The 24,060-nt window shown below is 39.1% G+C and overlaps 1 protein-coding gene across 1 annotated transcript in view; it reads left to right on the forward strand.

Moving 5' to 3' along the window:
- Positions 1 to 24,060, forward strand: part of CAMK4 (calcium/calmodulin-dependent protein kinase IV) — an 81,526-nt gene that overhangs the window by 6,480 nt on the left and 50,986 nt on the right. The window contains exons 2-4 of the mRNA XM_005866475.2: positions 5,290 to 5,368; positions 18,125 to 18,187; positions 20,641 to 20,723. Of these exons, the coding sequence (XP_005866537.1) occupies positions 5,290 to 5,368; positions 18,125 to 18,187; positions 20,641 to 20,723 (225 nt within the window). The remainder of the gene's footprint in view (positions 1 to 5,289; positions 5,369 to 18,124; positions 18,188 to 20,640; positions 20,724 to 24,060) is intronic.

Genomic DNA, 24,060 nt, shown 5'->3' on the forward strand with positions numbered 1-24,060 from the left:
CAAACAGCCATCAGCCCCTCACCCAGGCTGGCCAGGCACCCCAGTGGGGACCCCCACCCTGAAGGGGGTGTGACCAGCTACAAACAGCCATCAGCCCCTCACCCAGGCTGGCCAGGCACCCCAGTGGGGACCCCCACCCTGAAGGGGGTGTGACCAGCTACAAACAGCCATCAGCCCCTCACCCAGGCTGGCCAGGCACCCCAGTGGGGACCCCCACCCTGAAGGGGGTGTGACCAGCTACAAACAGCCATCAGCCCCTCACCCAGGCTGGCCAGGCACCCCAGTGGGGACCCCCACCCTGAAGGGGGTGTGACCAGCTACAAACAGCCATCAGCCCCTCACCCAGGCTGGCCAGGCACCCCAGTGGGGACCCCCACCCTGAAGGGGGTGTGACCAGCTACAAACAGCCATCAGCCCCTCACCCAGGCTGGCCAGGCACCCCAGTGGGGACCCCCACCCTGAAGGGGGTGTGACCAGCTACAAACAGCCATCAGCCCCTCACCCAGGCTGGCCAGGCACCCCAGTGGGGACCCCCACCCTGAAGGGGGTGTGACCAGCTACAAACAGCCATCAGCCCCTCACCCAGGCTGGCCAGGCACCCCAGTGGGACCCCCACCCTGATCCGGGACACCCTTCAGGGCAAACCAGCTGGCCCCCACCCATGCACCAGGCCTCCATCCTATATAATAAAAGGGTAATATGTAAACTGACCCCAACAGCAGAACTACTGGGAATGACTGGTCACTATGACACACACTGACCACCAGGGGACAGATGCTCAATGCAGGAGCTGCCCCCTGGTGGTCAGTGTACTCCCACAGGGGGAGCTCTGCTCAGCCACAAGCCAGGCTGACGGCTGCCAGTACAGCGGTGGTGGCGGGAGCCTCTCCCGCCTCCTCAGCAGCACTAAGGATGTCAGACTGCAGCTTAGGCCTGCTCCCTGCTGGCAAGTGGACATCCCCCAGGGGCTCCCAGGCTGCCAGAGGCATGTCTGATTGCCAGCTTAGGCCCAGTCCCCCAGGGACTGGGCCTAAGCCAGCAGGTGGACATCCCCCGAGGGGTCCCAGACTGTGAGAGGGCACAGGCCAGGCTAAAGGCCCCCCCCCCCCACGAGTACACAAATTTTTGTGCACCGGGCCTCTAGTTATAGATAAAGCTGGAAAAAATTAAAAGGTCTGTAACATTAATAAGTCCATTACTTAGCAAAATAAAATAGGACTTTCTTAATAGATTACTCATGTACAAAAAATAAAAAGTTAATTCTAACATACTTGTATCCTGAGGTTGATCAATCAAGGCTGTATTTTGTTGAAAAAGGTTTCTTAAAGTTTTGCTAAGATAACAGCTTGTATACTGAAATTATTGATAAGTTAATGTGAGGAGTCATACAGCCTATAGCCTTTTGAACATAGCTTCTTTCACTTAGGGTATTAATTTAGAGAATCACCCAAGCTGTTATGTGTACCCTCATTCATTTCTTTTTATTTCTGGGTTGTTTTTCACTATATAGATGTATCACAGATTGTCAATCCATTTCTCAGTTGAGGGATATTAGAGTTGTTTGCAGTTATGGGTGATTACTAATAAGCTGCTATAAAGATTCATGTTCAAGTTTGTGAGTGAACATAGCTTTCATCTCACTTGGGTAAATACCTGGGAGTGAGATGGATGGATCATATAGTATTCTTTTTTTTTTTTAAATCTTTATTGTTGAAAGTTTTACATAGTTCCTCATTCTTCCCCCATTAGCCTTTTCCAGCCTGCTCCCATTCCCCCCCCCCCCCCCCCCCCCCCCCCCCCTTATCTGTGTCCACAGGTTATGCATATATGCATACAAGGTCATTGGTTGATCTCTTCCCACCCACCCTCCAAAAACTGCCAAGCTATTTTCCAAAGTGGCCCTATCATTTTGCACTTCCACCAGCCATGTATGAGAGTTTCATTGTTTCTGCATCCTTGCCAGCCCATGATATTGTCTCTCTTTTTATAAGGTGTCAAATAAGTATAGTATAGTTGTATCTTATTGTGGTTTTAATTTGCATCTCCCTCATGACTAATGATCCTGAGCATCTTTCCTTGTGCTTATTTTTCATCCAGATATTTTCTTTGGTGAAGTATATGTTTAAGTATTTTGCCCATATTTTAAATGCATTGTTTGTTTTCTTATTATTGGGCTTCAAGGATTTTTATAATTCTAAATACAAGTCCTTTGTTAGGCATGTGATTTGTATATATTTTTCTCCCTGCCTATGACTTTCAAATAAAAGTATTCTTATTTTAAATAAAGTCCTATTTATTCTTTCACGCACTGTACTTTTGTTCTTTATAAGACAGCATTACATATTTAATGCTACACAATTTTCTCCTTTGTTTTTAAAAAATGTTTTAGAGTTCTAGGTTTTACATTTATATTTGTGATCCATTTTAAGTACTTTTTGTATAGTATGAGGTGAATGTAAAGATTTTTTTTTTTTGTATATGGGTATATGTCTAGTTGTTCCAGCATTATTAATAGTTGGAAGGACTGTCCTTTCTTCACTAAATTACCTTTCCACCTTTGTCAGAAACCAATGGGTCATATATATGTGTAAGATGATTTCTGTATTCTTCCTTTCTGTTCCATTTGTCTCCATGTTTATTATTCCTTCAATACCACTCCTTTGATTACTGTAGCTTTATAGTAAATCTGGGAATCAAGTATGTGAATCCTCTAACTTTGAAGAGAATGTGTATTCTGGTGTTTTTATGTGGAATTCTCTCAAATTGCCAATTAGGTTAATTTAGTCGAAAGTGCTATTCATATCTTCTGCATCTTTAGTGACAATTTGTCTACTTTTTTCTTTTTATTGATTGTTAACAGTGTGCTTTGAAGTCTCCAACTATATTAGTGGATTATTTTATTTCTCCTTTTGGTTCTATCAATGTTTGCTTCATGAAGTTTGAAGTGCTATTGTTGGGTGTATACACAATTATAGTTGTTATGTCATCTTGGATAATTAAGTAATATCTCTATCTCTGTTCTGAAGTCTAGTTAACCTAATATTAGTATAGCTATTCCTGATTTATTTTCATAGGGTTTGCATGGTATCTATTTCCTATCATTTTATTTTTAACCTGTTTGTGCCTTTCTATTTATTTCTTTATTTAAACTTTATTTTTATTGTTGACACTATTACAGATGTCTCCATCTCTCCTCCTCTGCTCCTGTCCCCCACTTCCCTCTGGCCATCACCACACTGTTTTCTGTGTCCATGGGTTATGCATATATGTTCTTTGGCTAATCCCTTCACCTTCTTTCATCCAGTCTCCCCTATTCCTCCCCTCTGACAGCTGTCAGTCTGTTCCATGTATCCAGGACTCTGGTTCTATTTTGTTCATCAGTTTATTTTGTTCATTAGATTCCACATGGTTTCCTATACACAGCCTATAGTTTGGTCTTGATTTTTCAATCTAATCTAGCCATCTTTTCTTTTTTTTTCAAATGGAAATGGAAAAAAAAAAGCAGGGGGTACCATTTTTTAATTGATGTGTTTATAAGGTTTAAACTTAATGTAATTATTAGTATGAGTTAATTAAAATCCACCACATTATTAGCTTTTTTAAAATCTCTTAATTAAAAATAAATAATATCATACTACTGAAATATTATACTACTTAAAATATAGTATAAGGACAATACTTGTATATGTCTTGTTCTCTTGCTCTCCTATTTCTTTCCCCCATTCTTTATTTTATTTTTTTATCTTTCCCCCATTCTTTATGCTATTGTTGTCATGCATTTTACTATTACATATGCTGTAAACACAATGTATTGTTAATATTTTGGCTTTAGATAGTTGTCTTCTAGAGCAATTAAAAATACAATGAATTATATATTTACCCTCATTTATTCCATTTCTAGAAAATTTTATTTCTTTATGTATATGTTATATCTTAAATGTTGAAATTTTTAAATCTATTAGCATTTACAATACCAATTCCTGACTCTATTTAAAATGTGTAGTGTGTAGGCATCTGTTTGACTTGTATACTTCTGTTCTGCTTAAAATTTCAAAACCGTAGGACTGTATATATCAAAAGAGGTCCTTCAGCTTAATCTTCAAAGTCTGACAGATTTACTTCAACTGACCTTATTTTAAGATTTATCTGAAGTTCTCCTTCCTAAGTTGAGATTTAAACCTGCTTGTCAGTGAGTCTCTTTGTATCTGTCTTGTTCTCTTGCTCTTCTGAGTGGAGAGGGAGCATCGGGATCACACTGTCCTGCTTTTTAGTATTCTGTCAATAACCTGGCACCTACATGAAGTTAGGTATTGAGCCCCTTTTTACCATTTTCTTTTATAGGTAAAACAACAACAACAACAACAACAAAAAACCCCCCAAAAACATTCTGTACTCCTTAAACCTTTTTTAAAAATATATTTTTTATTGATTTCAGAGAGGAAGGGAGAGGGAGAGAGAGATAGAAACATCAATGATGAGAGAGAATAATTGATCAGCTGTTTCCTGGACACCCCCCACTGGGGACTGAGCCAGCAACCCAGGCATGTGCCCTGACTGGGTAATCAAACCGTGACCTCCTGGTTCATAGGTTGACACTCAACCACTGAGCTACACCGGCTGGGCTCCTTCAAGCTTTTTTCCCCTTTATATCTTTCACCATTTTAAATAGTATTTTCTCTTGAACATTTCACAGAACTCTTTTTGTTAGGGCATGTGAAATAAGTAGTAGCAGTATTTACCAATACAAAGGAGCCAGGATCTCTGTAGGACCAACTGGCTCTAGGAGAATGCCAGGGCACCAAGTGGTGTAAATTCTCAAAGATCCCCAGCTCCCTTGCCAAGTAGTGGAGACTGTCCTGACCCTTAGAGCCAAGGGCTGAACTTAAATCCTCTCATGAAGCCACCATGCCTTCCTTTACTCCAGACTCATACTTTTAGGAAAGCTCAGGGGTTCTCAAGTTGAGTGGATATGCACCCAACAAGCCATTCTCACCTGAAGGCCTAGTTTATTCCAGAGCCACTGACTGCAACAGCTGTAAACATGTTGTTACTTGTGTAGGGATGGGGCAAAGGAAAAGAGCAGACCGGAAAACCTCGGACTTTTTTGGAGCCAACTATATTCAGTTGCAAGAGAAAAAAATACTCTCAACAGTTGGGCGGGTTCTGTAGTAGAACTTATAAACAGTTGTCAACTATGAGGGTAACTGCAAGAGATTTGTATTTTCAAGGTTTCCCCTTTATTGCATGTCCAGAGCATAACATTTTCTTTTTGTCTCTTTCCCCCTCAAGGGGTGCTACATCCATTGTGTACAGATGCAAACAGAAGGGGACTCAGAAGCCTTATGCTCTCAAAGTGTTAAAGAAAACAGTAAGTTTATTTCGTTATATATACTAGCATCACTAAGGGATCTGTTACCTGAAGAAGCCAAACGCCCTGATTCCAAGGGCAAAGAGCCACTTTGTTGCAGTTAACTCATTTGAATTTCAATTATGAGGGTGCAACCAAATGGGTTGTTTGTTGTCTGATGCTGCTTGTGACTCTGAAAGCAGCTGGATCTCAGATTGGATGTGGGGAGGAGAAGGGTGGAAAGGAAAAGCATGTAGAGCTGGCAGGGGAACCTTGCTTTGTGTATCAGTCATGATTTTAGGTATACATATAGGCCTAGATTTCAAATGTTGGGTTTGCTTCAGTGAGTTACACCTGGACAAAGGCTAACGTCTCTGGGACTGAACTGGCTCACCTAAGAACGTTTGTTTGGGGGTTTCTTCTTTTTGCTCTATACCTGTAGGAGAGCTGAGGAGGCAAAAGTTACTTAGGCTCATCTCCAGTGAGTGAGAAATGCAGGTGAAAGTTTAAAATACAACTGCCAGTAGGATGTAACTACTACACCGTGTGCCCCAGAGGGCATTTGTCATTCTAATGCCCCACATACATTTTCTGTCCTTAGGTTGTTGCTCCTTATAAAACCACAAAAAGACAACATTTCCTTTTATAGCACATTCTTCTTTTCTCAAATTTTATGTCAACAAATATGTGAAATATATATACTTTGGAAACCCAGTTATAAAGTATACTGAGATGTATCATAAATTTGAAGTCAAATACTGCCAGCTTTAGGGCAATGGACTTTTTTTTTCCTAAAGACAGCTTGGTATCACCAGCTGTTTATGCATCGTCTGGCACAGGGAAATTTTAGAATCTCATATAATGAAGATGAGAATAATAGCACCGGGTTTTCAGTCGAGTAGAAGTAGCATAATATTGGGAAACAATCTCTGAGAATTTAAAGCCATAGCAAACTAACAATGACAGCTTAATTGAAGTTGGTAATATTTTTTAAAATATTTTTATAGATTTCAGAGAGGAAGGGAGAGGAAGAGAGAGATAGAAACATCAGTGATGAGAGGGAATCATTGATTGGCTGCCTCCTGCATGTTGGACCAAGCTCGCAACCCAGGCATGTGCCTCCGATCAGAATCAAACCCGGGACCCTTTAGTCCGCAGGCATACGCTCTATCCACTGAGCCAAACTGGTCAGGGCTGAAGTTGGTAATTTAATGGCAATTGCTACTAATCAACTCTATATTCTGGATTTCCTGTTTGGTGTAGGCAATGATTTAAGTTATCCCATAATGCGGAGGAATCTTTTGATTAGCAAGGTTTGGAATTTTCTCTTAAATCAATTTATTATAGTCATAAAATTTATTTGAACTAAGGAATATTAAAATTTTTATGAAATAGAATTTTCTGTTAAATATCTACTTCTTATCTCACTAAGTTGGCATGCTTTATCCAGAATCACACATGAGATATTTTTGGAGTTGGTTGTATCCTTTCCTGCAGGTTAAAAACATTGTCATTAAAATTTGTGAGTGGTTATTTTTCATCTCATATTTGAGGAAACCTTTAAAGGGACTAGATATATGAAAATATAGAAAAATAAACATTCAGAAATGACTTGTGAATGCTCAAGTGAGTGCTGGTTTAAGTCAGAAACTTTGGATGAGACATTTGGTAAGCTCCTGACTCATTCTCATTGGAAAGTAAAGCTCTTGTTTGCCCTCACTGTATTCTCTTCTCCACCTCTGTTTGGAAACATCTTCCTCAGAAGGCAGGCAGGAAGAGAACGTGGATGGGAACCAAGAGTCAGATGGAGCTGCAGAGCGATGCTGCAAGGCAGACGTTGTCAAACACAGTCACTGCTATGCCAAATGGAAGGAGAGAAAATCCCCTGGAGAAACCCAGCTTTGAACATGAATTAGATAGAATCCCCGGCATTGTTTTAAAGAATAAGCCATGCATGGAGAGGAGAGAGAAATAGCAGGCAAAACTTCAAAGTGGGGGAGGGGGAGAGGAAAAAAAAAACCTCAAAGGGCAATTGCCCCCAGTGTTTTATTCCACATAGGTCATGGAGATGGAAACTTCCTTACCTGAGTGAAGTGAATGAAGCTGAAGAATCTATAGAGGGAAAGTGATGCAGGGAAAACAGTATTTTCCTAGCAAATCCAGCCAAGGATCTGCTCTTGAGGAGAAAAGGGGGTTTCAAAAAACTTGAATTATTTATGCAATCTATTATATGGAGCCACATAAAATTACCTCTATTAAATAATTTTTTTCCTACAAAATGGCAATTTTATGTGGCTCAATGTAGTAGATACATATTGTTTAATTCAACAACTTTGGGACCACTATACTATTTCACTGGATAGTTTGTTAGGTTGTCATTTTATGACTAGAACTAAACTTAAGAAACCTGAAAGATTGTCTATCTATCTATCTATCTATCTATCTATCACCTATCTGTGAGGGTTTCCTAAGGCTGCCATACTAAGTTACCACAACTGACTTAAAACAACAGAAATTTATTCTCTTACAGTTCCAAAGGCTAGAAGTCTAAAATCAAAGTGTCAGCATGGCTGGTTTCTGCTATGGCTCTGAGGGAGAATCTGTCCCATGCCTCTCTCCTTGCTCCTGGCGACAGCCAGCTATTGCTTGGTGTTCCTTGTTGTAGATGCATTACTCTACTTGCTGCCTCCTTGTCACATGGCCATCTTCTCCCTGCATGTCTGCACATCATCTTTCCCCTGTGCAAGTCTGTGTCCAAATATCCTTCTTCTTTATAAGGACACCAGTCCTACTGGATTAAGGGCCCACCCTACTCCAATATGACCTCATCTTAAATTGACTACTTATATCTACAACAACCCAATTTCAAAATAAGGTCACATTCTGAAGTACTAGGGGGACTTCAACAAATCATTTTGGGGGGAGGGCACAATTCCTCCCATCATACTATCTAAGAAGTGCAATGAAAGTTTCCTATCTCTTTTACAGTTAATTATTTGATAACAACAATAATCCTCTTTCCCAGGATTTATTTAAGTACTTTTTCAGGACAGTTTACCCACATTTTATTTTGTGGTAGTATTAGATACCTTTCTCATAGTTTAATATTTTATAAAGAATTCAGTTTACATTGGCAATAAGAGACTTATTTCCTTATAAACACCCTGATCATCATTGAGAATACATTAGGCACTCATATATTTGTGTGGTAGACAAATACTCTAATTTATCCCTAGGAAGACAGACTAAAGCACCAGCTCTTATGGAGAAATTCATATCCCATTGTTGGTCAGGTACAGGACATAGTTAATACTGATAATGAACATGACTTATCATGTTCAGACCATTGGGTATTTTAGCTAATAAAATATCCCTGTAGGAAATTAACATGTAATTATAATACAGATATTTTTATTACCATATATTTTATAAATGGATATAATACCATATATTTAGAAAACTATAATTCAGAGAATTTGACTATATTGAAAAACATACCAACCAAAAGAGAGACAGACAGACAGACAGACAGACAGACAGAGAGACAGAGACAATATGGGAGGGGGGTAGAGATAGAGAAAGACAGAAAATGTAACAAAAACCATTATTGAATTTAGGACAGTATGTTAGTGTCCATGATGGTATTTCAACATTGCAGCATATATGAAAATTCTCATAACAGAAAGTTTGAGAAAGACATAGCTTCAACATTGAGATCCTGTTCTATATAACTTTTAACATTACTTTCAACATTTGGAAAGCATTTCCAGATCTTGCAGCTTCTGAATGTTATAGTAAGTATTGGTGATTCTCTATTATAGGTGTATTTTAGTGCCAGAAAATAGAAAACGATAGTTGACCCAACTTTTTCTGTACTGAAAAAACCTGGATGTGTTCAGAAAAAATGTTATCTTGTCTCATTGCAACTTTAATGAGGATAAGGGTTAGAGAGAGAAAAACTAATTGAGTGGCTGTTTTAGGTGGGTATTTATAACTTTTTTCCACTTTGGATTAGTGATTCTTGTACTGAAGAAGTCAAATCACTAGGAGTGGCATCGATACTCTCTCCTCTTTGGCAAAGGTGGCCTATTTTGTACCTTTTATTTTGAAATAGTTACAGGCTCACAGGCAGTGCCATTTACTCCTGAATACCTCATCCTATATAATAAAGAGGTGATGTGCAAATTGACCATCACACCCTCACACAAGATGGCCACCCCCATGTTGTCAAAGATGGCCGCCCCATATGGTCACAAGATGGCCACCACAAGATGGCTGGCAGGGGAGGGAAGTTGTGGGCGATCAGGCCAGTAGACGGGGGGAGGGCAACTGGGGGGGACCAGGCCTGCAGGGGAGGGCAGTTGGGGGCAATCAGACCAGCAGGGGAGCAGTTAGGCGTTGATCAGGCAGGCAGGCGAGCGGTTGGGAGCCAGCAGTCCCAGATTGTGAGAGGGATGTCCACAAGGATCTGTCCTAAACCAGCATTCAGACATCCCCGAGGGGTCCCAGATTGGAAAGGGTGCAGGCTGGGCTGAGGGACACCCCCCAACCCCAGTGCACGAATTTCATGCACCATGCCTCTAGTTTGCACATAAGAACGAATTGGTTTGCAGATGTGGTGGAACTTACTATGACTTTGTAAAACAAGAATCAAGTATGAAGGAAAGAAGGCAATTTTTTCCCTTTATGCGTGAGCCCTTTGTCATCCCATTTGATGTGATATTTAGAAGAAATTGAGTTAGAGTTGAAAGATTTACTAAGCTACTTCTTCAGGTTAATGACTTCGGGGTATTAAAGGAATCTGACAGACACAGCTAGTAGGACAACCAGTGATTTACAAGATGGAACCTTTTAACTGATGTTGCAAGACTGAATATGCTGATCTTAAAAACTGCACAAAAGGGAGTGTGTGTGCTAAAATTGAAGACATTAAGCACCTGGAACCTTCAGCCTGGACCGAATTTTGCTGAGTAAAATGGAATCTCAACTTTTGAAGATTGACATGGTGATAAGGAGCCACTATTTCAGGGACGATTTATTTGCTTTACCTTCCTTAGGCGTACACACCTCAGGGTATATTTAAATAATCACACACTTTGGTCCTATCAGTAACGCTCATTTTTAAGAACTGATTGAGATGTAAGAAAATTATACTCACCAGTAACTTATAGTGTCCCTGGAATTTTGGAGACAAATATTTGAATTCTGGAATTCAGATGAAATTTTGAACTATGTGGCTTAATTCTTGGAAAAGGTTGCATTCAGTTTACTGCAGAATCTTTGCCCTTTCTTGAAATACCCAGTACTGAATCTAAGAATTAATCTCAGTGTGTAAATTCATAATGTATAGGTATTCTGACTCTCCTGATGAATGGCTATGCAGCTGTGGACTCTCGAGCCAGACACATTGGGTTCCAGATCACTTCTGCCACTACTCCCTGTGTGACTCTACAACGAATTATGTAAATCTCTCAGTCTCACTTCCTTCATCTGTAAAATGGGTTTAAGAATGTCTAGCTCAGGGGTGGGCAAACTTTTTGACTCGAGGGCCACAATGGGTTCTTAAACTGGACCGGAGGGCCAGAACAAAAGCATGGATGGAGTGTTTGTGTGAACTAATATAAATTCAAAGTAAACATCATTCCATAAAAGGGTACGGTCTTTTTTTTTTTTTAGTTTTATTCATTTCAAACGGGCCGGATCCAGCCCGCAGGCCATAGTTTGCCCAAGGCTGGTCTAGCTCATGGTGTTCTATCAAAGATAATAATGAGATAATGTATGTAACATATTTCTCATCACCTTGAAAGCATATAATAAAGGTGAACATTATTCTTATTATTAATTATAATGGGATCAGACAGATATTTTATAATAGTACCAGTTTAGTCTATGCAATTCTAATGCTCTCATTAGCTTGATTTAAAACTGCACAGTTAGCCTGGCTGGTGTGGCTTAGTGATTGAGTGTGCACTAATGAACTAGGAAGTCATGGTTTGATTCCCAGTCAGGGCACATGCCCAGGTTTCATGCTTGATCCCTGGTAGGGGATATGCAGGAGGCAGCCTATCAATTATCCTTTCTCGTCATTGATGTTTCTATCCCTCTCTCCCTCTCCCTTCCTCTCTCTGAAATCATTTTTAAACTGCACAGTTAGCAGCACCAGACATACTGTGCATTTCTGTATGAACAAAATTAATTACATTGTTTTTGGAATACCTTTAAAATTTCTGCTAAAAATGGGGATATATAGTGTATCCATAAATTTAATGTGGCACTTAGTAAAGATTTCTGGTCATATTGCCTCACACTTAAACAAATCTTGAGTGCCTGGAATTCCTACATTTGGAACACTTTGAACGCTATAGCTCTTACCACTTATGATTCTTACCATTGGAGCAGTGTGACTAGACACTAGACCAGGGGTGGGCAAACTTTTTGACTCGAGGGCCACAATGGGTTCTTAAACTGGACCGGAGGGCCGGAACAAAAGCATGGATGGAGTGTTTGTGTGAACTAATATAAATTCAAAGTAAACATCATTCCATAAAAGGGTACGGTCTTTTTTTTTTTTAGTTTTATTCATTTCAAACGGGCCGGATTCGGCCCGCGGGCCGTAGTTTGCCCACGGCTGCACTAGACCATAGTGTAGAAGCTGCTCCAAGTCTGAAGTTTGTCATTTTTTAGTTATTATAATATAAAGCTACCTATAAATTTCTGGAAATGTTTTTCCTGAATAATTTAACATTCACCTAGTAAATGCCCATAACTTATATAAAATTTTTCATAGGTGCTACTTTGGCCTTTTATGTTCTTCTCAGTTAGATGAAGAACCATGCATTGTGACTTGCTAATCATCCTATGAGTTAGTTTTTAACTTCTAGTCATTTTTCCTTATATTCTTATGAGTTATCATTTGAGTATATATAACTATGATGCTGCAGGAGAATTTGAAAGGTTGCTCTAGATTAAACTATAGAATGTACACAGGCCTCCTCGCAACTCATAGATGGATCTCTGGGACATCTCCATTAGAGGAGGTTTTCAGGTTCCTTAATTCCAAAGCAGAAATAGTACCATTTATACCACTGGGTAAACTGAGGAAAACCTGATCTTTTCTCTTTCTATCTAACCTGTGAGAACATAGAAAACTAAACATGGGTCATTAATTTTCCAGTTGCTATGATGTACATAAGAGAGAGGGCTGGGTCAATTTGGGTTAAAGATATGCATTTTTACACCACTACAACCACTTTTGACCGTTCATGGGTATGCTCGAGATGTGCAGGCAAGGTCACCTTTGGTCAGTGATGGGGAGGAGAATAAAAAATCACTGACTGAAATGGACTTTTTGGCCCAATTGAGGTCTCAGAACATATTAAGGAAAGTAGTTTGCAGATAAGAAGCCACATCAAGTGAAGCGAAACGTCTCAAGCATTCTGTCAGTTGGAACCTATTGATTTTCATAGGGACTATTAAACCAGGTTTCCTGGAATAGGAACAGGGATATTTCTGTTCAGTTTGTGACAATTATATGTCTACAAGAGAAGAAAGGTAGCGGGGTGGAATGTTAAAAGCTGGGCCTGATTGGTATGCCTCACCAGTCAAAGAGCCACTTGGAAATCTGAACATTCTTCTAGAGAATTAGTTGTTAGAGTTTGATTTGTTTTCTTTATTGATAGAAATATTGCTAGAATGTGACAAAGTTCAGCTTGCTTATCCATCATGCCATTATATTAAACTCTTATAGATATTTTGTTTAAATTAAACACCATAATTCAGAGGCAAGCTGAAACAATGGACAGGACAAGGAGAGAGAGAGAGAGAGCGAGAGCGAGAGAGAAAATGAATATGAGAATATAGGCATGTGCCTGTTTTCTGTTGCCTAAAACAAAACAAACTTTACAGTTACACCATCCACTCAAGTTATCACATGTAACCCGCTAGTACTTTTCTAAGTAGTAGGTTGTTGGAGTTAAAGTGTTCTTTACCCTTCATATGGAGTCTATGGAGCAGAAAAAGGAGATGTATAACGAGCCAAAATAGAGGAAATCTTAGAGGGAGAACTTATGTTACTGTACCCAAGTAGAAGAAGAATAGTAGACATTTCTCAGAGAGCTGTATGAGAAAGGTCTTGTAACCAAAGGAGAGGTGCTGGGCAGCAGAAAGTTGACAGGGGCCCAAGGTCAGGAGCCTGGAGCTGGGGTACTGGTACCCAGAGGACCACAACCAGGAGAGCTGAGAGAGCCCGAGGAACAGAGCCTGTCAGCCTCAAAGCAAACTTAGGACTCATACCTTGTGAGAAGGAGAAAATCTAGAATCTTCGTGTTAACAAGGAAATCATTTTTAATCCGTTTTTATTTTTTCATTTCTTCATGGCACAAAGTTGAATGGTGATCAAAGCTGCATCCATCCATCCAAAGCGGGAAGAAGAGAGGAGAGAAACAAGGCTTACAAAAGGCCAAGTCATGGAACTCCAAAACCTTTCCTTTGTTAAAAGAGAGGAAGCAATGACTATTTGCAGAGGGTATTAATTAGAAGAGATCCAAATAATTTTCAGGATTGAATTAGCTTTCAACTGTCTTTTTTTTCTCTCCTTTTTTTAAAGTAAGCACTCGAATCAGCATTTGCCACTTCAGTAGTTTTTAACAGTAAAGGAGCATAATGCTAATGAGAATGGAGCCTGTATTTCATCCTTAAACACTATGTGGTAGCCCCTGTCACATGTTAACCCGAGTGCCCCAAGGGAGTGGATTACTTATAGGAGTTTTAGAGAAGTGACATGTCCAAAGTATATAATAGCCTGTAGAATTTGAACCCAGGGTTTTCCAGTCCCCAGTCCAGGCCCTTCCCACTTATACCAACTAGGTCCTGAAAAAGATAAATAAGAGGTCAGGAGTGTTCATGGCCCATATTTAGGACCAAAACTAGATGATGGGGGTTGCTAAGCGTTTAAAAGATGAAAAAGGCCCTCATTTACACACAGACACAGAGAAGCTGAGTGCAGTTCTAAGTCACACTGGGAAACAAGGTTACATAATATTCCCTATGTGCAGAGAATACAAGCAGCATATCTCTTTTCCAGTGCTGTTAAAACCTTTGTTTAAGGAGTATCAGCATACAACAGCCACTAACAAATGAAAGAACAACTGGAGGTGTACAATATACAAAATAGAGGCATTGCTTGCCGTGGCTCTTTCTGCTCTTTGTCTTAATGGTAGAGGCGCTGCAATGATGGCCCAGGTGCAGTTGTGTATATTGAGTTCCAGTTTCCTTCCTGCTGCAAGTGTCAGTGTCACAGGATAAATTCAGTTCAAGCTGCTCATACTTATCTCTACCTCAGAAGTTTGAAAGCTATATCAAAGGGATGGTTATATCTACAATGGTTTTTTATCCTCCTACAACATATCCAGCTGTCACTGGGAGGATTTTTCTTTGAGATTTGAGATCAGAATAGTCTAGAACTGTTTCTCTAACAAGGCATCAAGACACATGTAGGTGTTGTGATGAGTTTCAAGGTGTGACATACATACTAGAGCACTATAAGCTGCGAATGATTTCTTTTATTGATAAATCAAAGCAGATCCAAGATTATCATCTTCATCTTTTAAATTCTGATGTATTTTTATGAAGGGGAATGTGGGTGTCAAGATTTACCTACCATACTTACATTTGAAAATTTATTTTAAAGTATTCTCTGTTTCTTATCACAATTAAAATTTCTCGTAAGACAAGCACCACTGGATATCTGGGAGTAAAAACACTTAACATTTTAGTCAAAGATATTTTAGGGTTTATTTTTTCCAGTTTGAGTCTCTTTTCATTTAAAATAGTCCTGGCAAGTATTGGAGAGGGGGCAATGCTGGGACATGAGCAGGAATGTGCGCATATCTACCCAATTATGCATAGGGGGAGCTTTTAAACTATGAGTCCTTTCACCGAAAAGAGGCTTAAGGCCATGCTGATGGGAGTGCATTGAGGATGTGCACATTCCTATAAAGAAAAAGATGTTGAAAAGGACTGAGCTGAAACTTTAGTTGCTAATTCTGGAAAGACCTGGGAGCAAAGTAAAGCTCTGGGGTTCACTCATGTTAGGATGCTTCCTCGGTAAGGGAGTCAAATCCACACTTCCACGTCAAGGAAGAATACTGCTGGGCAGCAAAATCCGTAATGGCGTTGTTTCAAACCTTAAATCTTTAAGATCTCTTCCTTTCCGATTCCAGCCCCACAGCATGATTATTCTACTTTTGAAGTTATTTAAAAACATTTTCCCCCTATAGCTGTGTTTTTTTTAGGAAGTTTTTAGCATCCTTGAGTAATGTTAACTAGGGCATTTGAAGGTCTTAATTATCTTAGGAAAAAAACAGGCAAGGTTCTAAGGGTGTCTGGGCTTTCCCCTATTCAAAGCTACCCTCAGTAAAAGATTCAACCCAAGATGCAACTGATGGGGCTTAAAATGCTAATTCTTCCAGGAGTAATTTTTGTATTTGTTAATTTACAAATTACAAAGTTATAAGCTCCTTGGATCTCTAATTACTCAGTTTTATAACTAAGAAATAATCACTTCATTTTAAGATTGAAGGGGTATCTCAGGGCCTCTGAAAGTATACATTGTTCTGCCTCTCACTTCAGATGGTTGGGAATTGTGCAACTGAGTACTTGCTGCCCAATTGAAAGAAATGTAAAATTAAGAGTAGCCCTAACTGGTTTGGCTCAGTGGATAGAGCGTTGGCCTGCGGACTCAAGGGTCCCAGGTTCGATTCCGGTCAAGGGCATGTACCTTGGTTGCGGGCACATCCCCATTGGGGGGTGTGCAGGAGGCAGCTGAATTGATGTTTCTCTCTCATCGATGTTTCTGGCTCTCTATCCCTCTCCCTTCCTCTCTGTAAAAAATCAATAAAATGTATTAAAAAAATTTAAAAAAATAAATAAAAAAGAGTAAATTTCCTTATTTTCATGCCTTCTTGGTAATTTAAAAAGCATGTTGGAAAAAGTACTGTCTTAACCATGTAAAAATTACTAATGGCACTACAAAGAAAAGGTGCCGGTTTTCACGTTTCTATTAGAACCTGAATGTCCACAGGGCGTGGCTGATGCCCAGGTCTGTAACTCAGGTGTGACCATGGTGGTCCACAGTAATTAACAAACGTAAGAAGCTTAACCTCCCTGAAGCTTAACCAAAGTAGTACAGCTCTTATCCCAGTGGTTGAAAGAAAACACACAATCATATTCATTGGCCCCATTTTTAATTTATAAGGCTCTCCCACTCTCCAAGAGAACATTTTACACTTTCTCACTCAAACCTCCAATTTAGTCCTCACATATTTTTCACTCTTTTCTCCCTTCTCTCCCCCAACCTTCTCAGCTCTCAGCACAGGAGTATATGTATTTTTTAATTTTGGAAAATGTAGTTATTTTTAAGACAATATTATGCTAAAATATAACAAGTTTCTTATTGTTCTATTTTAAGTTATTAAAATACATTTTTTTTCTTTAGCATATTTTTGTTGATTTCAGAGAGGAAGGGAGAGGGAAAGAGATATAGAAACATCAATGATGAGAGAGAGTCATCGATTGGCTGCCTCCTGCACACCCCCACTGGAGGTTGAGCCTGAAACCTAGGCATGTGCCCTGACTGGGAATCAAACCATGACCTCTTGGTTCATGGGTCAGTGCTCAACCACTGAACCACACCGGCCAGGCTAAGTTATTAAAATACTTCTTAAAAATCTGTTTTAATCTCCAGTATAGTAGTGTGTGTAGCTATTTGGGAGAGGCAGACACTAAGACCTTTCTTTCTAGTATATGACTTCTAAAACTTCAGTTCACTGTGATTAAAAGTGTCAATCATTGACCTAGAAAGGGGAATACTCCTAATTTTTTAATATCCTAAAGTAAATGGCTACTCTTTTAAATATAGAGATCAAGTGGTGCCCAACTAGGATTCCTTAATGGCAAGCAACAGAAAACTAACTCTGGATAACTTAATAGAAAAGGAAATTTAGTGGCTCATATAGTAAGAAATCTCAAAGGCCAAACTAGTTTATGCATAACTGAATCCAGTGGATTACATTATGTCACCAGTACTCATTCTTCACCCCTCAGAAAAAAAATTTTTTTTCTATTTTGCCTCTATTTTCAGTTAAGTAGTTCCCATATGGTATCAAAATTGGACACTGGTAGTGGCATATTCTATTCTTTTTCTGATCTCACAATTTCAGAGAAAAAGGAAATACCTATTTTTTTATTATTTGAGCAAAATTTCTAGGGAAGACCCTGATTGGGATGACTTGGGTCTGGTGGATATCCATGACCCAATCACTATGGCCAGGAAACAGTACTCTGATTGGTCAGGCTGCTGTATGTGGCCACTGCTGAGTGAAAAAGGCAGGTGAAGTGATTGACAGCTCCAGTGGGCTTGAGACAGGGATTCATAAAAGAAAGGGAGAGAAAGAGAAGGAATAGGTTGACGTGAACTTTTGCCTTAATGGTGATAGCAATGACTTTTGATAGGAAACGGGGCATGCAAGGGGTCTGGTAAGTTGTGACCCGTATTTGTAACTAGTTCTACTTTATGATAAAGCAGAGAGGAAAGACATGGGGAAAGACAAGGAGGGTGGGAGTGAAGGAGACACAAGAAAAAAGCTTAGGAATGCGCCTCTGCCAATTACCTGATTCACCAAGGCAGTGAGTGATTGCTGTTTCTGATTCTCTGCTATAATTAAGACATTTCTAAAGTGGGAGTTTCTTTCAGTTTCTCTCTTTCATTTTGCCTTTTAGGTGGACAAAAAAATCGTAAGAACTGAGATAGGAGTTCTTCTTCGCCTCTCACATCCAAACATTGTAAGTGATTTTTTAACTACTATTTCAAATTGTCTCTAAAGTAATAGAATGGGATTTTTGTTTTTTACTGTCCATGCTGATCATGGAAAAGGGATTCACCTACCACCCGTAAACAGCCACAGGTTCTTGTCCTCATCTGACCACAATTTTCAATTCTTTTAGCCGAATGAATCTTAAATATAGTGCCTTTTCAAAGAGTTTAAAAATGGAAAGGTCAGCAATATATACCCTCTTTATTTTTATGCATTAAAGGATAGCTAAAATTTGGATAGCTTTGTCTCGCGCTAATAAAGCAATGTCTTTTTCCTTCTGTGTGTCCATCTTATTAATACACCATTACTGAAAAAGCCTGTGAAGAAAATGCATTGCTTTCAAAAGTCATTTCAGCCTCCTCAGAGGGAGTGTCTGCTTCAGAAACAATGTGAAAGTTCAAATAAATGCTGTGCTTGAATGGGGAAAACAAAAGGTTTTCGGAAGCTGTGCTTTAGGCTGTGTCCAAAGGCATGAGGGCAAGGTCTGGAGAAAAGCTTTCTCCAGCCAGTGAAGTGAAAAGAACAAAGTCAGTTTCCAGGCCATCACTTGTTTTTATGAGTTGAGCCAACTACTTAAAGAAAGTATTTTACTCATTTCTCTGGGAAAGTTGCATCCAGGAGGGTGGCCTGCAATGCTTAGGCTCAAAGCCAAGTGCTTAAAACTTAATATATGAGTTAGCAGTGTTATTTATTCAGCTATAAATAACAGAAAACTTGAATATATTGGTCTAAACCAGTGGTTCTCAACCTTCTGGCCCTTTAAATACAGTTCCTCTTGTTGTAACCCAACCATAAAATTTTTTCATTGCTACTTCATAACTGTAATGTTGCTACTCTTATGAATTGTAATGTAAATATCTGATATGCAGGATGGTCTTAGGCAACCCCTGTGAAAGGGTCGTTTGATCGCCAAAGGGGTCGCGACCCACAGGTTGAGAACCGCTGGAGATGTTTTCCTTAAGTTATAAGAGATCAGAAGGCAGGCCATTCCTAGCATTGGTTCAGCCCCTCAGTGATGTCATGCAAAACCCAGATGCCTACTATCCATTGGTTCTGTCACCCTCAGTGCCTTTGCTTTCATGCTTTTCCCTCATGGTCTTCAAATGGCTGTTCCATATACTTCTCACGCCTTCAGGTCTGTATTCAAGACAGAATAAAGTGGAAAGTCCCCAAAGCAGAGTCCTATGAGAAGAGTAAAAGTTTTTTCAGAATTTCCAGTTACAGCAAAATTCTCTTCAGATTTTATTGGTCAGAGCTGGTCACAGGAGCAGCCTTAACTTCATAGAGCCTGGAAAAATGGGGAGCAGGGTTATCATAAGTGGCTCAGACCAATTACCATCCATATTTGGAGGCTACGCACCATTCTTCCCTAAACAAATTCAAAGTTCTGTTTGCAATAACATAGGGGGAGAAGGGCTTTGTGTAGGCAATCAATGAAATGTGCCACATACAATCATCAACTTTTCATTGTCCATTTTTTTTCTTTCCAAGAGAAGTCAATGTAGAATTTTCCTCAAATGTAGATCAGTCCTGTCACTAGATTCTCAGATGTATTCAGGAAAATATCCAAAATTAGATGGATTATCTGAATGTGTTGGAAACCCTGTTATGGTCAATCAAATCATTGCCACTCTACATTTCTGAGGATTCCTTCATCTACTAGTGACTTTTTAGCAGTTGAGGTTCCTACTTTCCACAAAGACATACTTTCCCCTGGTCCTATTCTGTCTCAGACCCAGATTCCAAGTTCCTTCCTGGAAGAAGATGAATTTGCATTTCCAGCATCCATGATGCTTTCCAATGGCTTAAGAAGTTTTGTTTGTTTGCTTTTATTTTTAAACTAGAGGCCCAGTGCACAAATTTGTGCATGGGTGGGGTCCCTCCGCCTGGCCGGTGATTGGGTCCAATCGAGGCCATGGGAGGTTGGCCCAATAGGGGGAGGGGCTGCAGGAGGTTGGCCAGCCAGGGGGAGGGACCACGGGAGGTTGGCTGTGGGAGCGCACTGACCACCAGTGGGTAAGTCCTGCATGGAGCATCTGCCCCTTGGTGGTCAGTGCACACCATAGCGACCAGTCAACTGGTTGTTTGGTGGTTTGGTCGCTTAGGCTTTTATGTGTATAGATTCTGCAGCAATCCAGAAACCGAGATATTTTGATAAAAATTAGAAAGTGTTTCTAAGGCAGGTATCTTTCATCTGTCAAAAGGAATAATATCAAAACTCAAAAGGACCCTTGAAGAAATGAGGTCACTGATAATAACAACCAGAGAGTGACAAACGGCTCCCTGATACTGGCATATGGACCTTTCATTGACAATGATCCAACACATTACTGTTAGAGTTTTGTTTTAGCCATAGCTTTAGCTATTTCTTAGAAAGGTGAAAATAAGGAATGTGTGATCATTTTTTATATCTTTCTCCAGATAAAACTCAAAGAGATATTTGAAACCCCTACGGAAATCAGTCTGGTCCTGGAACTTGTCACAGGAGGAGAGCTGTTTGACAGGTGAGTTGGTTCTGGAAATCCAACCACAGAAAGGCTTTGCTTCTAGTCACCAAAAAAGAATTAAAGGGAAATTTCTCCTGAAATTTTTTATAAGGACACATCATACTAGTTAATAAATTCTACTAAAATAAATCTTAAGAGGAGTGTAGAACAAAAGGAGAGTCATACCTGATAAGATGTAAGTGGATGAAAAGTTGGGATGTTTAGTGAATAAAAAGGGAAGCATTATATCTATTTACTTTTGCAAAAATTTACTTCCCCAATAAACACAGAATTTCTAAAGTCATACTAAATCTAAACTAAACAGTAAGATTGATGACAATATTTTGTAAGAAAACATTAGAAAAAAGTATAGAAAGTTAGATGTGTTATAATCGTATTCTTTATTATGATCCAAAAGCTCTTAAAAATCAATACTCTTCAAATGACTATTTTGAGGCCTACTTTCTCTATTAGGCTCTGTAAAGAGTTCCAAGTTGCAGAGTACAACATGTACTTCAATAATAACCAATTTTAGTTGTCTGTTCATATGTTCATCACTCAAGACAGAGGTTTGAGGATGGCTGGGAGTGTGCCTAGAAAACTGGTAGAAAACTGGTAGCATAATAATATAGACAAACTGTTTGTCTAAGAGACACAAGCTTCAAGTCTCCATGGCTTTCCCACCTTCCTCATCTTCTCAGGAGAATTCCCTGTTTACCCTGATTATCTCTTAGGACCCCTTTGCTATGTTCATTGGCATAATAAAAAAATAATGAAATTGGAAGAAGTCAAAGGACTGAGTAGGTATATATTAGAAATGGTTAGAAGTTATGCACAGATGTAAAGGTCCTGTTGATTTATAAAATTGGTTAAGAAGATGTGGGCTGTAGACAGAAGACAGAAAAGAGATTGAGGGAACTGCTGATGTATCCATGTGCCTAAAGCACAGCAAATTCTCAGTAAATATTTGCTAAATGAATGAATGAACGAATGAACAACCATTAAGATGAGTGGACTCTGAGAAGGAAGATACTTAAAGGGGATAGGTTTAGCCTTAGATGGTTTGGCTCAGTGGATAGAGCATCAGCCTGCGGACTGGAAGGTTCCAGGTTCAATTCTTGCCAGGGCACATGCCCGGGTTTTGGTTTTGATCCCCAGTAGGGGGCATGCAAGAGAAGCAGATCAATGATTCTCATCATTGATGTTTATCTCGCTCTCTCTCCCTCTCCCTTCCTTTCTGAAATCAATAAAGAAATATTTTTTAAAAATAATTTAAAAATAAAGGGGATAAGTTTAGATTGTGTTGGGCGAGGAAGCACTTCTCTCAAGAGCTTCTAAAAGTAATTATATTGGTTTTCAAAGGTTCTGTTTTAAATGTTATCCAGTGAAGGTTTGGATCATTAAGTAGGAAGGAGCATAATGGCACAGCTTGATTGGAGCTACATGTATATCTTCAACAGATACATAATTTGTTCATTACATATGTTGAAGTTTCCTTAAAATAAGTGCTATGAATGAGCAGACTTTGAGAGTTGTCACATTTTCAGTATATTCATTCATCACCAATAAATGAATCAACTGAGGGAAGTAGGCATCAGTTTTTAAATATATACTTCTTGTGGCAGTTGGCTAGTAGCTATACTTAAGGGACCAATAACTAACTAACCTGATTTGCTTAACTTCTCCGAACCTCAGAACAAATTTGATGCAGTTCTCTGATGCTGAGACACTCTGTTCCACTCAGTCTCGGATCTGACAGTCTGATCACTCTGATTATATCAGGAAAGTCCTGTTCTAAAACCACCATGTTCCCACGCTTAGTCAAGACTCATCTGGACTAGCTTATTTGAATGTTGCCAAAATTTGCCAATAGTGGCTCCTTTTTTAATACCTCTTTAGCCAACTCTTTCATGAACATATTCCTTCTTTAGGTACATTTAGAGTCTATGTATAGTTAAATCCTGCTGGCTTTGTAGCCATGAGGTCTCTTGAAGGAGAACTTAGAGAGAAATCTCATGTTCTTTAATTGTAAATAATTGCAGGACAGGGATGTCACACTGAAGCTATTGTCTACCAACAGCACATATTATTTACCTACCTACCTCTCTTTGTACAAGTTATTTTGGAGTCATGAGTCTCTTTCCTTCCTTATTTCCCAACCTTTTTTTCATGAAATAATTCTGGTTCTCTCATCTTGTAGTCTAGTTGATTTTGATGGGATAGAGTTAATTCAGCTTTAAACAAAAATGAAAAAGACCTGAATGCTGGTGATAAATTTCATTTACAGAGAAAATTGATGAAATATTCAGAATTAACAGAATACATCTAAAGAATGGCAGACAGCCAGTAAAGCACTCAACTGCTCTATAAACTCTCAGTGGTCTTAGACAGTAGACTGTCTTTCCCCGTTAATATTGTTGTCTACATGTCTGTTGCCATATCTGAGATGAACTTGGTTTCTCCATTATATTACTTAATTCTGCAGTTATCTTTAAAATTGTATCAAGCTGAAAACATATCATTTATTATTATCTATGCATTGTTTTCTTTCTTGAGAGTTAAAAATCATAATATACTTTCTTTTTCCTTACTCAAGTCAAAAACGAAATTTATTTAATTGTGATGATAAAAATTCATCCCTGGTCTAATGATGGCCTTAATTGTATCTAATGAATGCACTAATGGAGCAATTGATGAAAAGATAATCATGTTAGTACATTATGGGCAAAATGGTTGTATTTTATTAGCAATAAAAGATCTATTTTATGGTGCTTCTAAAAAACTAAACTTAGTAAAAATCCAAGTGAAATTTTCCATTTCATGTAGAATATAAGCAGTAAATTGCATAGGAAGATTGATTAACATTTTTGGAATAAAATCAGTGATTTCGTGTGTACGTCCAAGAAAATCTGGCCCCCAAAAAGACTTCTACAAAATTATGGTATAATGTGAAAAAGAAAGCTGCAGAGGTTTTGGTCTTCCATCCTGCTTGGGCTAGTCACGACTCTTAGAAATTTATTGAACATTATAAATAAATAAATTAACTAATTAATAAAATAAAAGAATAAATAAATGAGAAGGGACTAACAATATATACAGATAAGAACTGGCACAGAAAAGACATATAATACGATGCTTTGTATTTGCTAGAGGTTGGCCACGGATTTGGCTATAAGGATTCACATGATAAATGCCGTGATTGGGAAATAAACGGTACACGGGATACTAAATATGGGAGTCTTCTAAATCAGAAATGGCTTCAGGGAGGAATAGAGTCTTTGAGCTGAATCCTAAGTGAGAAATCATAAGTCAGCAGGCAAAGGGAAGAGGGAAGGACAAAGTGATGTCCCAAAGC

This window comes from Myotis brandtii, unplaced genomic scaffold (genome assembly GCF_000412655.1).
Source record: "Myotis brandtii unplaced genomic scaffold, ASM41265v1 scaffold230, whole genome shotgun sequence".
NCBI lineage: Eukaryota > Metazoa > Chordata > Mammalia > Chiroptera > Vespertilionidae > Myotis > Myotis brandtii.